Here is a 16,831-nt window from a genome sequence, read left to right on the forward strand (position 1 = left end):
CACTTAGAGTAAGAAGTAAAAGATATTCCTTATAAAATTATAAGACTTTTATACTTAAAGAAATAACTGAAGACAAAGTCTACCTAAAATTCACAGAGGAAGCTTTGATTTTTGTTAGCAATGAAGAATGTAAATTTTTAAAAAAAAGGAAGAAAAATAAAACTAGAATACAAAACCAATCTTTTTTTAAAAAAGCAAAATTAATGTAGAGTAAATGATACATGGTTTTCTCCTAAATTTTTAAAAATAATATGAGCCATACTAGGAAAAGACTGGAAAATTCATTTTGTAATCTTTGGAAACAATGTAGGGAAAAAATAGAGAAAGGAAATATACACTGGGTCAACATAGCCATATTGACAGAATATCCTGAAATTTAATCTAAGTCAGTAACATGATTTCATTTTTCTTTTTGGGTAAAATTATAAATATGTGTGGGTCTAATAACAGAGCTTCAAAATATCTGAAGCATAATTCCATAATTAGAGTTGGAGATTTTGACAACATCCTCATCAATAACTATGACCTAGACAAAAGACAGGAAAGACTTTAAAAGTACTATCAACTAACTTGACTCCATTCATATTTATGAATACTACACCAACAATGACAAACATGCACTGCAAGTGTGCATGAGATGATGCTAGGAAACATATGCTAGGCTGGGCCATTAAAAAAGGCTCATAAACATAAAAGTATTGACATCATAAAGTATGTTCCCTGATAAAATTAAAAACAAATCATATTCAAGTACTTATGAAAATCCTACATACTTGGAAACCAAACTACACATATCTAAGAAATCCATGGGCTCAATATTATGAACATGTTTGTGCTAATAACTTTTCCAACTCATCTATCATCTAGGAATAAATTGGTAAAATTCATCCAACAAAGGGAAACAACATAAACATTTAAACATACACAGAGAAAGCATCTGGAAAAATTCAACAGTCATGATAAAAACTCTGCCAACTTGGAAAAGCAGGGAACCTCTTCAACCTGATCAAGAGAGCTACAGAATAGAGAGCCTGTATTATACACAACAGTGAATACTTCAACTATTGCTACCCAGAGTCAGGAATAAACATCTCTCACAACTCTATTCGACATTGTACTAGAGGCACCACAAGAAGACAGAAAAGTTAAGTGTTTGGGAAGTATGTGACAGAGGGGTATATAAAAACAAGCAAAATGGTACCATTACATTGATAAACACTATTTTAGAAAAGTAAAACAAACTTTCCCCATAAAATGCAGAAATCTCATTTCTAGGTGTTTATCCAAGAGTAATGAAAACATATGCCCACACAGAGGCTTGTACACAATTATTTGTAGCATCATTTGTAATACTCCAAAACTGGAAACAACCCAAATCTCCAACAACTGTTTAATGGGAAAGCACACTACTGAAGTGGAGCAGGACCCTGCGGTCTTTGTCAATCATGTTCTCTGTCTGCCTTCTGTCTGTGGAACAACTTAAGCCAAAGAATAAGTTTAATCAGGGAAGTGGGAAAATGCAGAAACAAAAGAAAGCAAAGGATATCAAATAATAATAGTTCAGTCATTGAAAGTGAAGTTACTCAGTTGTGTCTGACTCTTTGCGACGCCGTGGAAGGTAGCCTACCAGGCTCCGCCATCCATGGGCTTTTCCATGCTAGAATACTGGAGTGGGCTGCCATATTCTTCTCCAGGGAGATTAGTTATTGAGCATAGTCAAAAACCTTTGGCTTCCCTAGTGATTCAGTGGTAAAGAATCCTCCTGCAATACAAGAGACTCAGGAGATGCAGGTTCTATCCCTGAGTTGGGAAGATCCCCTGCAGGAGGAAATGGCACCCATTCCAGTACTCTTGCTGGGAAAATCCCATAAACAAAGGAGGATGGTGGGCTACGGTCCATGTGGTCACAAAGAGTCAAACATGACTAAGCCTGTGTGCACCCATGCACAAGAACCTTTAGTTCCTTCTCAAAGTTCAGATCAGTCGCTCAGTTGTGTCCAACTCTTTGTGACTCCATGAACCGCAACACGCCAGGCATCCCTGTCCATCACCAACTCCTGGAGTCCACCCAAACTCACGTCCATCGAGTCGATGATGCCATCCAACCATCTCATCCTCTGTCGTCCCCTTCTTCTCCTGCCCCCAATCCCTCCCAGCATCAAAGTCTTTTCCAATGAGTCAGCTCTTCACATCAGGTGGCCAAAGTAATGGAGTTTCAGCTTCAGCATCAGTCTTTCCAATGAACACCCACGACTGATCTCCTTTAGGATGGACTGGTTGGATCTCCTTGCAGTCCAAGGGACTCTCAAGAGTCTTCTCCAACACCGCAGTTGAAAAGCATCAATTCTTTGGTGCTCAGCTTTCTTCACAGTTCAACTCTCACATCCATACATGACCACTGGAAAAACCATAGCCTTGACTAGACGGACCTTTGTTGGCAAAGTAATGTCTCTGCTCTTTAATATGCTGTCTAGGTTGGTCATAACTTTCCTTCCAAGGAGTAAGTGTCTTTTAATTTCATGGCTGCAATCATCATCTGCAGTGAAGTTGGAGCCCAGAAAAATAAAGTCAGCCACTGTTTCCACTGTTTCCCCATCTATCTGCCATGAAGTGATGGGACCAGATGCCATGATCTTAGTTTTCTGAATATTGAGCTTTAAGCCAATTTTTTCACTCTCCTCTTTCACTTTCATCAAGAGGCTTTTTAGTTCCTCTTCACTTTCTGCCCTAAGGGTGGTGTCATCTGCATGTCTGAGGTTATTGATATTTCTCCCAGCAATCTTGATTCCAGCTTGTGCTTCTTCCAGCCCAGTGTTTCTCATGATGTACTCTGCATAGAAGTTAAATAAACAGGGTGACAATATACAGCCTTGACGTACTCCTTTTCCTATTTGGAACCAGTCTGTTAGTCCATGTCCAGTTCTAACTGTTCCTAACCTGCATACAGGTTTCTCAAGAGGCAGGTCAAGTGGTCTGGTATTCCCATCTCTTTCAGAATTTTCCACAGTTTATTTTGATCCACACAGTCAAAGGCTTTGGCGTAGTCAATAAAGCAGAAATACATGTTTTTCTGGAACTCTCTTGCTTTTTCGATGATTCATTGGATGTTGGCAATTTGATCTCTGGTTCCTCGCCTTTTCTAAATCCAGCTTGAACATCTGGAAGTTCACAGTTCATGTATTGCTGAAGCCTGGCTTGGAGAATTTTAAGCATTACTTTACTAACGTGTGAGATGAATGCAATTGTGCAGTAGTTTGAGCATTCTTTGGCATTGCCTTACTTTGGAATTAGAATGAAAACTGACCTTTTCCAGTCCTGTGGCCACTGCTGAGTTTTCCAAATTTGCTGGCATATTGAGTGCAGCACTTTCACAGCATCATCGTTCAGGATGTGAAACAGCTCAACTGGAATTTCATCACCTCCACTAGCTTTGTTCATAGTGATGCTTCCTAAGGCCCATTTGACTTCGCATTCCAGCATGTCTGGCTCTAGGTGAGAGATCACACCATCGTGATTATCTGGGTCATGAAGATCTTTTTTGTACAGTTCTTCTGTGTATTTTTGCCACCTCTTTTTAATATCTTCGGCTTCTGTTAGGTCCCTACAATTTCTGTCCTTTATTGAGCCCATCTTTGCATGAAATGTTTCCTTGGTATCTCTGATTTTCTTGAAGAGATCTCTAGTCTTTCCCATTCTATTGTTTTCCTCTATTTCTTTGCACTGATTACTGAGGAAGGCTTTCTTACCTCTCCTGGATATTCTTTGGAACTCTGCATTCAAATGGGTATATCTTTCCTTTTCTCCTTTGCTTTTCGCTTCCCATCTTTTCACAGCTATTTGTAAGTCCTCCTCAGACAGCCATTTTGCCTTTTTGCATTTCTTTTTCTTGGGGATAGTCTTGATTCCTGTCTCCTGTACTATGTCACGAACCTCCAACCATAGTTCATCAGGCACTCTTATCAGATCTAGTCCCTTAAATCTATTTCTCACTTCCACCATATAGTCATAAGGGATTTGATTTAGGTCATACCTGAATGGTCTAGTGGTTTTCTCCACTATCTTCAATTTCAGTCTGAATTTGGCAACAAGGAGTTCATGATGTGAGCCATAGTCAGCTCCTGGTCTTGTTTTTGCTGACTGTATAGAGCTTCTCCATCTTTGGCTGCAAATAATATAATCAGTGTGATTTCGGTGTCAACCATCTGGTGATGTCCATGTGTAGAGTCTTCTCTTGTGTGGTTGGAAGAGGGTGTATGCTATGACCAGTGCATTCTCTTGGAAGAACTCTATTAGCCTTTGCCCTGCTTCATTCAGTACTCCAAGGCCAAATTTGCCTGTTACTCCAGCTGTTTCTTGACTTCCTACTTTTGCATTCCAGTCCCCTATAATGAAAAGGACATCTCTCTTGGGTGTTAGCTCTAGAAGGTCTTGTAGGTCTTCATAGAACTGTTCAACTTCAGCTTCTTCAGCATTACTGGTCAGGGCACAGACTTGAGTTACCATGATATTGAGTGGTTTGCCTTGGAAATGAACAGAGATCATGCTGTCGTTTTTGAGATTACATCCAAGTACTGCATTTCGGACTTTTTGTTGACTATGATGGCTACTCCATTTCTTCTAAGGGATTCCTGCCCACAGTAGTAGATATATTGGTCATCTGAGTTAAATTTATCCATTCCAGTCCATCTTAGTTCACTAATTCATAGAATGTCAATGTTCACTCTTGTCATCTCCTGTTTGCACACTTGCAATTTGCCTTGATTCATGGACCTAACATTCCAGGTTCCTATGCAATATTGCTCTTTACAACATCAAATCTTGCTTCTATCCCTAGTCCCATTCACAACTGGGTGTTGTTTTTGCTTTGGCTCCATTCCTTCATTCTTTCTGGAGTTATTTCTCCACGGATCTCCAGTAGCATTTTGGGCACCTACTGACCTGGGAAGTTCATCTTTCAGTGTCCTATCTTTTTGTCTTTTCATACTATTTATGGGGTTCTTAAGGCAGAATACTGAAGTCGTTTACCATTCCCTTCTCCAGTGGACCACATTTTGTCAGACTTCTCCACCATGACCCGTCTGTCTTGTGTGGCCCCTTATGGCATGGCTTAGTTTCATTGAGTTAGACAAGGCTGTGGTCCACGTGATCAGATTGGCTAGTTGTCTGTGACTATAGTTTCAGTCTGTCTGTCCCCCAACCCCCTCTCTCAGTGCCTACTGTCTTACCTGGGTTTCTCTTACCTTGGACGCGGGGTCTCTCTTCACGGCTGCTCCAGCAAAGCGCAGCCGCTGCTCCTTACCTCGGACAAAAGCTATAGATGATATTCTGAGTCATATCTTGTGAGCCGTCATGTAGATACCGAAACTCCCACCAGGTGGAGAAGTTAAGTACATGATTACCAGACTGTAGCCATGACATGTGCGTTTAGTAGCTTAGTCGTGTCTGACTCTTTGTGACCCCATGGACTGCAGCCCGCCAGCTCCTCTATCCATAGGATTTTCCAGGCAAGAATACTGGAGTAAGTAGCCATTTCCTTCTCCAGGGGATCTTCCTGACCCAGGGATCAAACCCAGGTCTCCTGCAATGCAGGTGGTTTCTTTACCGTCTGAGCCAACAGGCAAGCCCAGCCATGACATACACTGCTAACATGTTGACTGATCCCACTTTAAATTTATGATCATTGACCTCAAGGGGTCCAGGATCCTACCAGGCAGTCAGTATGTATTTCCTCTGTTCTTTCACTACTTTCTCTCTAGAGCCCTTCAAACCCACAACACTCTCTCCTACCACACCTGAGACTCATGATCTTTTTTACTATTTTATTAAGGGATCAAACTCAATGACAAGCCCCACGACCACATTTGTCCACGTTCTCTGTCTGTGCCCACTTGCTCTGCCTTCTCTCCTGACCCTACAGACCATGGTCAGTCATCTCAATGCACAGGGCAAATGTAACTCACCACCTATTTCTATGAATCAAGTTTTATTGGGATACATCCTCATTTCTTCAGCTACGTATTGTCAAAGGCTGCTTTAGCACTATGACAGAAGATTTGGGGGTCTCAACAGAAACCTAACATGTTTACTCTCCAGTCTGTTACAGAAGGAGTTTGCTGACCCCAGGGAAAAATTGACTTTAATCTAGCAAAGGCCAGTCTTGCCTCTCCCTACCACTCATCTTCCCTCACTACTGCTGAACTTCTTCCATTGCTAATTTTTCCTTTCCTACTGATTATTTTCCACCAAAAATAACCATGTGCTGATAGTCTGCCTTAAAAAAAAAACAAAGCCAAGAACGCTTCTCGACTCCCATTCCCACCCTTACTATTTACCCACCCTATTTTACTTTTGGCACCCAACAGTGTCCAACGAGTTGTTCACATTGCCCATCTCCAGAGGGCATCTCTCCCCTTCCTGTGCTCTCCTGAAGTCACTCCCACCAGGTTTCTCCTTCTCCTCACTCCACGGACACTCTTTTGTCCTGCACGCCACTGACTCCCCAGGCTGCTAAAGCTAAGGGCAATCTTTAGCCCTGGCCTTGATCTACAGGCACTGACTGGTCACTCTCCTTCCCTGAAAACACATAATTATCCACTTGGCAGGATTCTAGGAAACCACATCACACGGGTTGTTCCTCATCTTCTCAATCTCAAGGATTTAGCCCTGAGACTCCGCTACCTCCATTCCACTCACCCCTCTAAATACCATCTAAATCCGGAGAAATCTCAAATTCAGATCTCCAATTTTGTTTTCCCCAAGACACCCTAGACTTGTACAGCCTACTGCCTACCTGCTATCTCCACCTAACAGACATCTCAAACTCAGTGCATCCAGAACCTCCCCACTTTCTCAAAACTACTCTACCTGAAGCTTTACTCGCCTTTGTTAATGGCAATTTCATCTCTTAAGTTTATTCTACTTCCTTAAATCCCACATGCAACACATCTACAAATCTCTCTCTGCCACATCCATCATCTAATATTCATAAGTACCTCCACTAACACTCCCTGGATCACACCAGTGATTATTTCAGGCTTCCTACCTGCTTTCCTTGCTTCTATTTTTGCTGCCTTTGCTGCCTTTCAGACTATTCTAAACAAAGCAGTAAAGAGAAACAGTTACAGTTTCAATCAGATCATACTCAAAAGCCCTCAGGGCCTTCAGATTTCAGTCTGAATAAAAGCCAAAGTCACCAGAATTACTTAAGAAGTATTCCATAGCCCATCTCTCACCACTGTTAATTTTCTGACCTCATATACTGATTCCCCCTTCTCTCACTGGACTCCTTAGCATCCTAGGCAGGCTTCTGCCTCAAGGATGCTGCCCTGATCGCTGACCAATCACACTCTCTTCCTAGAAATCCACAGTGGTCCATTCACTCCCCTCCTTCCTGCTCTTTTCAACATCACTTTCTCATTGAGGCAGTTCTCCACAAGCAGGCTGCTGCCCTCAACTTTCCATCCTGTGTCTCCATCTTACATATTATATGTTGTACTTATTTGGTGTCTGTTTCTTCCCAAGAGAGCATAAATTCAGTAAGGCTGAGTTGCTTTTTAAAATCTATTTTATAAACTATTTATTCACCACTTACTCTTTAACCACATCCCCATCATTTTGCCTAGTACCTAGCCCATAGTCAGTACTCCATGGTATCTGTTGAATAAACTAGAATGTGTCTAAGTGCTTTGTAAACTGTAAAGTAATGTGTAAATGAGGCACATTATGAATTCATGAATGGACTTAACACTCACTTTTTTTTCCCCAAACTTCCAAAAGTCCTTGCAGTACTTTTCCATCCCTGTTGACATCCAAGAGTACGTTCATAGAGGCTAGATCTGATGGCTAGTTGTTTCAACTAGTAGGCACAGAGCTGGAATTCAGACCTGGTTTGATTCCAGAGATTGATATTTAACCATTAACTTCTTTCCAAATAGTGGGTCTGCTGGATGCTAAGTGATAGCTTAAGAATTTTATAATCAGAAGTCCTATAAGTGATGAGGGTTTACAGAGAGTTTCCTCCAAAAACAAGTCAGAGATTGGGATGTCTCCAGACCATCCTTGGAAGGCTGATATTTCAATTTATACCACTGCATGAGAGTAAGATAATTCTAATAAACAGAATATTCAGCGATTTAAGGGGAAAGCATGATATTTTTGACAAGCACAAGACTTTAAATCAAGTTTTGAGGTGTTTTAGTCCCAGTACAATACCTACAAAGTTAATCCTACTTTCCTACAGGATTAATCTATCAATTGTATTGTCTTCATTAGAGATATACAATTCTTAGGACGAAATTTCTCACTTTTTTTTTTTTTGCTTATTAAGATATAGATCTGGTCTCTGTGGTTTTTATTAGAGAAAAATCACCAAATTTCTTATCTGGATAAAACTGTCATTTTCATTGGCTCTTTCCTGATTTCCTATTCTTTAATATCTGTATTTCATTTAATTCCTCCAGTAAGTCAGGAGGGAGGCTTGCACAAGGCATTCTTGATGATAGAAAAAAAAAAAAAAAACGCTGGAACTAATCAGGTTGCTGAGAGGTCAGATATTTCACAGATTTACCTATGTAAGTTCCATGTGATGTTCAGAAAACACACACACTTACACATGAATGAAAAATTTTAAAACTCTCCAAGCAATCAAAATGTTGTTACGATGCACTTATTTTGAAGTTTATTCACTTTACCCAGAAGAAAGGCTCTCAATTATTTTCCCAACCAAAGACTATTTAATCCTTAATACAGATATAATTTCCAATTCTGGCTAATGGTGTTTCTATGTTACAGAGCATTAAAAATAACAAATAGGCTTGATATATATCTATAGGATCGCCAGATCCTATTCTGTCTAGCTCTCCTGATGGTACACACACAATAATTAGTGTTCAGGAAAATGATGCCAAGTCATTTTTAAAATGATAAATGTTATTACACATTCCCTGATGAAAGTATGAGATAGTATATAAAATGATTTAGAAAGATTTCTACCCAAATAGTCATTTCTTTTTAAGCTTGGCACCACTGGAGATTGTAGGCTTCCATTATCCATTAAAATCGCTTATTAATAATTATTTCATGAGCATCAATTTAGGATGGATTAACTGCTTAAAATACCCCAAGAACACAAAAAGAGAAAACTTGGTTTAATTATAGAATGCATAAACACAGAGAAAATCTAGTTCAATGTCAAGGATTGGAGGAAGTCTGGGGAAAAGGCTACAAACAATTCCAAGACTCACTGTTTCCGAATGATTTAGTATGAATTCAAAATTACGTAGTCACTTCTGTAAAGACACAAGCACGCTCCTGACCCCCCAAGAGAGACACTTTACCGAGGGGCACTCTGGCAGCACTGGCATCGGGGTTGATCCAGAAGGAAAGCCAGGAGAGAACCACGATGAGCAGGGTTGGGGCGTAGACGCCCATCATGTAGAAGCCCACTTGCCTCCTCAGGGTGAAGATGACCTCCACACACGTGTAGTACCCTGCCAGACAGACGCAAACAGGGGTGAGGTTCCTGACACATCCGACTGCAAAAGCACAGTGTGAACAGAAGTCAGGAGTCATTTCTGCTTGGGGCAATTTCACAAAGTGAACTCCACCAAAAATGGAGTATTTTGTTCTGTAAAAAGACATCATTTATGTGATCTAAGAGGATGGAATGATGGGACCTGTTGCACCCAACTTTTCTCATCTCCATTATGAGACTGAGAAGCAGACATCCAGGCTGCTCTGTGATACCCAGTCTCAGCTTCTAAGTCTTTGTTCAGAGATTTTGCAATGACTTAAACTTTTTATTATCCTTGGGTGCTCTGAGAGCCACTGGGAACAGCAAATTGAAGCAGTGCAAGTCTACAAACACTCCTGGATTATGCATTGTCAGCATCATTTTCAGCCCTGTGAACCACTTCTTATCTGGGAGGACAACTACAGTAGCTCATATGCATATTTATACCTTAACCCTGAAGACAGTGTTAGAGGTAAACATTAGCAAGGGTAAGAAATGAATGTCCCCAGTCCTTGAATATAAAAGGTTACAGACAGCAAACATCTGACATCTCTCCCAAGCCTCCCCTGGCTCCACTCCAGGACCTTGAATGTTCCCTAACTGAGGGAAAGGATTTCACTTTCACAGACATAGACTAAAGCAGACACCGCTCTGCAACATCATTCTAGAGCTGCCAAGATATCAACTAGTCTCCCAAATTAATCACAAATCATGGGCAGCCTCATAATAGCCTTTGCTGACTAGAGAAAGAAAATAAGTGACACAAATATTCTCCTAGCATTGGCACAGAAGAGACATTTCCAGACATCTGAGATGATTTCTTTTAATACTTACTTTAGATAAAAATGTCATTTCCCATTCAACAAAAGGAAGGTTATGTATGAATTTCAAAAAGTTAAAATATTTTCAGCTGTGCTCAGCTTAAACCGTACAAAATTATTTTCAAATGTCAAAACAAATGAATGAACAGTGAATAAATAAAATAATTACGGGACAAAAGGCAATATTACTTTTTACTATGCTCTAGTTTAAAAAGTTGTATTTATCTCTTTTTCCTAGTTGGGAAGAAGACGTATACTTCAGATGCTACAATAGTTGTCATTTTTATTCGTTAGCAGTATCTAGAGTAGTAATTGCACACAATCCACATCTTAAAAACTTGAATAAAAGAATGGCTATTCTTATCCTTTTATCAAATAACTTAGATTAGAAATCTGATTGATTTGATGATTTAGTCACTAAGTCTTGTTTGACTCTTGCGACCTCATGGACTGTAGCTTGCCAGGCTCCTCTATTCATGGGATTCTCCAGGCAAGAGTACTGGAGTGGGTTGCCATTTCCTTCTCCAAGATTAGAAATCTATCCTATTCCTAATGTGAATTATAATGATCGATACATTGGAGAGATTAGAAAGATATTAGGGCTAATACATAACAGATATAAAGAGCTGATTTGAACTGAAGTAAATTCTAATTATGCCAAATGTTTCCATATTATATCAAAAAAAGCAATGCACAGTGTTTGTATTTTTTAAATTTTAATTTCACTGAAAGTGAAATTGTTAGCTGCTCAGTTGCATCTGAATCTTTGTGACCCCATGGACTGTAGCCTGCCAAGCTCCTCTGTCCATGCAATTATCCAGGCAAAAATACTGGAGTGGGTTGCCATTCCCTTTAATTTCATTAAAACTAAGCAATTTGTGAAAATTGTGCACAGGTTCTAAAAAGACATGAAAGGCAAACCGATGGAAACTTCCTCTCCCTTTTCAGTGCCCATCTCTTATTTCAACTTCCTGCCTGGACAAATAAGAACATAAGCTTCCAACTAACAATCATGTGCAAAACTTCCAAAATGTCATCTTTCACAAGTCTATTTGTTGTGATCAAGAAGGCCCACAGTGTTTTCCACAAGTGGTTCTGAAGTACCTTGCTTTGTAAGAGCATCACTTGCTCAAGGTAATTTCACATCCACCTAGTGCCTATGAAGTAGGGAAAGACACATATATGTTTATTATGTATCTTGAGGAGCCTAGGTTGTCACAAATATCATAACAATTTGCTATAAAGTTGCTTACTTTCAAATGCATTTTGTATCCTATCCCTCCACATTTAGATGACAGCCTAGAAACTAGAGTCCTTCATCCAAAGGCACCCCCTGGGGAACTTCCCAGGACTTGGATGCATTTGGCAGAAAAATACATGCTTGGATATAACACTGATTTGCTCCATAAGCTTTTATCAGAAACATTTCTTGATTTTTTTTATCTTTTCGTGGTACTGTTACATTTATGAGAGGCAGGTGGGCAGCTAATTATATAAATATTCATTGGCAAATTCAATTTACTATTTCTTATGAGGCTTTATTTGATTATTATTCACTTGGGCTTCTAATGTAAGTATAGAAATTGGAGCTGGAATTATACTTGCATACCCATATTTTTATCCACCTGTGTAATTTCTACAATTACAAAAACAATAATTTTTAATAAAGTTAAAGTCAAATCATGATTCTTGGATAATTTTGTACAAATTAAATAAAATATTGGCCATCCTTTTGTACATGCTGCTCTCTGTCTTATCCACTATCCTACACTGTTATGCATTCCATGTATTTTGAATGTTCTATTTTTCTATATACATTTCTAAGTATTATCCAAACACTAAAATGTTTCTTATATACATACAGTGATTCATATAAATGTTGATAAAGCATGTTTACTGAAATATAGTTTCAATTATTACTCTCTTAGCCATGAGTTTTTGTTATTTTCTGTAAATAATGAGATATAATTGACTCATTTATGATAAAGCAAAAAATACCATACACAAAAGTCTAGGAAAGATTTATTAGTCATAATCTTGAGTATTTCCCCAAATACTCTCCATCACAGCACACTCTAGTTGCTTCTTAGAACTAAAAGGAATTATATTTCATTTATTTGCTTGCCAATATATCTATGAAAGAGCAGGGATCTATCCTCTATTTACTGCTGAATCCCCAAACGAAAACTTTTAAATGCAGAGCTTGAAGGTGAAAAAAATGAATAACACCAGAGTTTTCAATTCTTTTACATAATTTTATATTACATAAAATTAGATATAAAATTACTAATTCATTTTCATCTCTAGATGAAGTTTAAAACTTCAATAAAAGATATTTCAAACTTCTCAATACAATTTAGAGATTATTCATTTTGAAATGTGAAGCATACAATCTGGATATGGGTAACTATTTTCCAAATATAGGCAAAACACTCTCTGACATAAATCACAGCAGGATCCTCTATGACCCACCTCCCAGATATTGGAAATAAAAGCAAAAATAAACAAATGGGACCTAATGAAACTTAAAAGCTTTTGCACAACAAAGGAAACTATAAGCAAGGTGAAAAGACAGCCCTCAGATTGGGAGAAAATAATAGCAAATGAAGCAACAGACAAAGGATTAATCTCAAAAATATACAAGCAACTCCTGACGCTCAATTCCAGAAAAATAAATGACCCAATCAAAAGATGGGCCAAAGAACTAAACAGACATTTCTCCAAAGAAGACATACAGATGGCTAACAAACACATGAAAAGATGCTCCACATCACTCATTATCAGAGAAATGCACATCAAAACTACAATGAGGTACCATTACACGCCAGTCGGGATGTCTGCTATCCAAAAGTCTACAAGCAATAAATGCTGGAGAGGGTGTGGAGAAAAGGGAACCCTCTTACACTGTTGGTGGGAGTGCAAATTAGTACAGCCACTATGGAAAACAGTGTGGAGATTTCTTAAAAAGCTGGAAATAGAACTGCCATATGACCCAGCAATCCCACTTCTGGGCATACACACTGAGGAAACCAGATCTGAAAGAGACACATGCACCCCAATGTTCATTGCAGCACTGTTTATAATAGCCAGGACATGGAAGCAACCTAGATGCCCATCAGCAGATGAATGGATAAGGAAGCTGTGGTACATATACACCATGGAATATTACTCAGCCATTAAAAAGAATTCATTTGAATCAGTTCTAATGAGATGGATGAAACTGGAGCCCATTATACAGAGTGAAGTAAGCCAGAAAGATAAAGACCATTACAGTATACTAACACATATATATGGAATTTAGAAAGATGGTAATGATAATCCTATATGCAAAACAGAAAAAGAGACTCAGATGTACAGAACAGACTTTTGGACTCTGTGGGAGAAGGCGAGGGTGGGATGTTTCGAAAGAACAGCATGTATATTATCTAGGGTGAAACAGATCACCAGCCCAGGTTGGATGCATGAGACAAGTGCTCAGGCCTGGTGCACTGAGAAGACCCAGAAGAATCGGATGGAGAGGGAGGTGGGAGGGGGGATCAGGATGGGGAATACATGTAACTCCATGGCTGATTCATGTCAATGTATGACAAAACCCACTGAAATGTTGTGAAGTAATTAGCCTCCAACTAATAAAAATAAATGAAAAGAAAAAAATTAAAAAAAACAAATATAATAACACTCAATGAACTCATAACATGCCTGTGAGGATTAAATTATAGAATTCCTACAAGACACTTAAAACAATGCCTTACAGCAAGAACTCAAAAAGCCATCTACTAAATGTGTTTCTATACAACAATCCTCCCAAAAACACTTCTTTTGGCTTTCAAGTTCATTTTTTCATTTCATTTGTAAAAATCCCTAAAAACTGTAGTCAGTCTCTTTAATTTGAGTGAGGAGCAGGAGAGGAGAAGGAACACTGTGCCCAGGTCACAGCTGACATTGATTTGTCCTTGACATTCAGTAAGTCGTTCACTGTGTGTTTCAGTTATTTTATGTGTTCAATATAGGAGCTGGCTCAGAATGAGCAAAAAGATCATGTCCATATCCGACAATCATTGAAATCTATGATTTCTTCGTTGAGTGCACTGCTGGCCAAAGTTTTAAGAGTGCTCTTTTTTCCATTAAAAAAAAATAGGCAATTCTTTCAGTAGTGTATTTGCTTATTTTGCTTCTTGTCCTAAAATACTATAAACTCTATAAGAGAAGGGACTCTTAATATATAAATGTTATATAATCTGTTAATTTATTTAAAGGTCAGTGATAGCGGATGCTTAAACTAACTTTATTTCCAAGCTGGCCTGTGTCATGTTTATTACAATGATGCCATATGCAACTGTTCACGCTTCTATTCTAGTGTCAAATAGGAATGTTTTAAATCATCTTGTCCTTCCTTCCTTAATGATGTCACAATGGCAGAATTTTAGCTCAAACATTTGACCTCTGTAAATTTTCCACAATCACACTATGTATTTTTATTTTTGCAAAGTCAGCATAAATGCTGCAAAAACTTAAACTTTAATTTCATCTATTCATAAATATCTTTGATTTACTTCCTGATATAGACTTAGACCTGTATAGTAATTTACAAGTTAGACTAATTATTAATATGAATATAATGATCAAAATTCAATCATCTTTTTATTTACATTGCTAAGGGCAATAACACTATATTTAATATCTAAAGTCCTCAATAACCTATAACTACCATAGGATACACAAAGGTTTGAATACTAATCATGTTATGAAAGTATTGATCAGTGAGTACTGCATTTTCACTTCTGCAAAGCTTGATGTAATTTAATGAATGAGATTAATTTGTTGAGCTTTCATAATTGGCTGTTCCATAACCTAGGCCAAGAATATTATGTAGTGAATGTTTACCAATGCCCAATTACCTCATGTGCTTATTATTTCCTGCAGAGCATAAAGATGAATGTTTTTGAAAATCAAGAATATGCAGTCAAGCAACATCAAAAAACTGCCCTAATGACAACAGATGACAATAAATGGGTTACATGGTTCACACCCATAATATCTGACCCTTCAGAAGGCAGAATTTCTTGGCAACATCTAAGAATATCACTGCCTGGAGAATAAAATATAAAATAAAATAAAAAAAATTGAAAACTCTTTTATTTGTAATTACATAAAGAAAAGCAAAACTATCTACTGAATAAAAAAATGTTTCACTTTAGTAGATGTAATTTTATGAAAGATTTAAATATATCAGTATGAACCATTCAAACCTATTTTTTAACTAGTGTTCTCTATTCTGTCCTTAGCATATTACAGTATTGAAATAAATCTTTGGAATAGGACTTAGTTTTCTTTAATTTAAAGGATATTACTTACCAGTGCCTTTATAATATTTTGTGCAGTTACCATATTCAATATCTTCCTTTTTAATATCAAATTGAGGCAAGGCAATTTTTTCTAACTGGACAGGATCCCCCGACTGCCAGATAAATCTTAAGTCATCAGTTGTGTAACCAACTATAAACAAAAATAAACAAAATACTAGCTTGGGATATAACATTAACACTACTTCAATATTGTAACATCCAAATATTAAACATAGAAATGGTAAAACAATAGGCCATTCTTACATGAAACTTCTGTTAGAAATGTAAAGAGGTAAAAATCTATGGCCACTAATGCACTTTTATTCATACAAAAGTTACAGATAATTGGCTTATAGAAAGGACAAGCTAAAGTAATCAGCATATGGCAAATGTTTAAAATCCAGGGTGTCAAAAATGGTAGTACATTTGTCTTTGTCAGAATTCTGAACTGTCATCAGTAAAATAGTAAGAAATAAGTGATACTAGCTTCCCGAATATAGACATTTACAAATCATGCCCATATGCTACCTGGAAATTTTTAGAGAAACTTAAGCACCAAAACAAATTTTCTGGAAGAATTAAGTACCAACTTCCCTAGAGAAGTTGCATGGCCGCAGAAAAACAATGAAACAGCTCCTCAAAGGGACATCACTCCATCACTAGCGCCTCCAGGAGCCCATACTGTGGGTTTAGGTAACCTGGCTACAATTCAAAGGCCCATGGGTTTATGATATGTAATAACCTACCATTCAACTCTTACATGCCTGTATTTTTAAAAGCCATACTTTAGTGTATACAGTAACAGAAGTCAATATATATACACATTTGAAATTTATACAAATATATGTTGATACACAGACACACATATGCAACACATTCATCAAGTACATACATACACTTAGTACATACATACACTTACATCTGCAAAATCTCAAATTATAGTCAGAAAGCAATAAATATTGCTCAACTTTAGGATCCAGCTTCAGTAAATTAAAAATAAATGGCAACAACAACTAATAACCACTAAATAACTCTAAAGCGTATCATCAAGTACATACAATACACTTTATAAGGTTATTCTCTATAGAAATAGGACGCAGTATATGGGTATTCAGGCTGAAGTCTCCTTACATTAGTGTTAGTTTGTCAAGTTT

The 16,831-nt window shown here is 37.9% G+C and overlaps 1 protein-coding gene across 4 annotated transcripts in view; it reads right to left on the bottom strand.

The window, feature by feature from the left end:
• Positions 1-16,831, bottom strand: part of GLRB (glycine receptor beta) — a 93,806-nt gene that overhangs the window by 17,789 nt on the left and 59,186 nt on the right. For all 4 annotated transcript variants that reach the window (XM_070474942.1, XM_070474943.1, XM_070474944.1 and 1 more), the window contains 2 exons: positions 15,688-15,828; positions 9,336-9,488 (listed from right to left, as the gene is read on the bottom strand). In XM_070474942.1, coding sequence (XP_070331043.1) covers positions 9,336-9,488; positions 15,688-15,828 — 294 coding nt within the window. The remainder of the gene's footprint in view (positions 1-9,335; positions 9,489-15,687; positions 15,829-16,831) is intronic.

Source organism: Odocoileus virginianus, chromosome 12, assembly GCF_023699985.2.
Source record: "Odocoileus virginianus isolate 20LAN1187 ecotype Illinois chromosome 12, Ovbor_1.2, whole genome shotgun sequence".
NCBI lineage: Eukaryota > Metazoa > Chordata > Mammalia > Artiodactyla > Cervidae > Odocoileus > Odocoileus virginianus.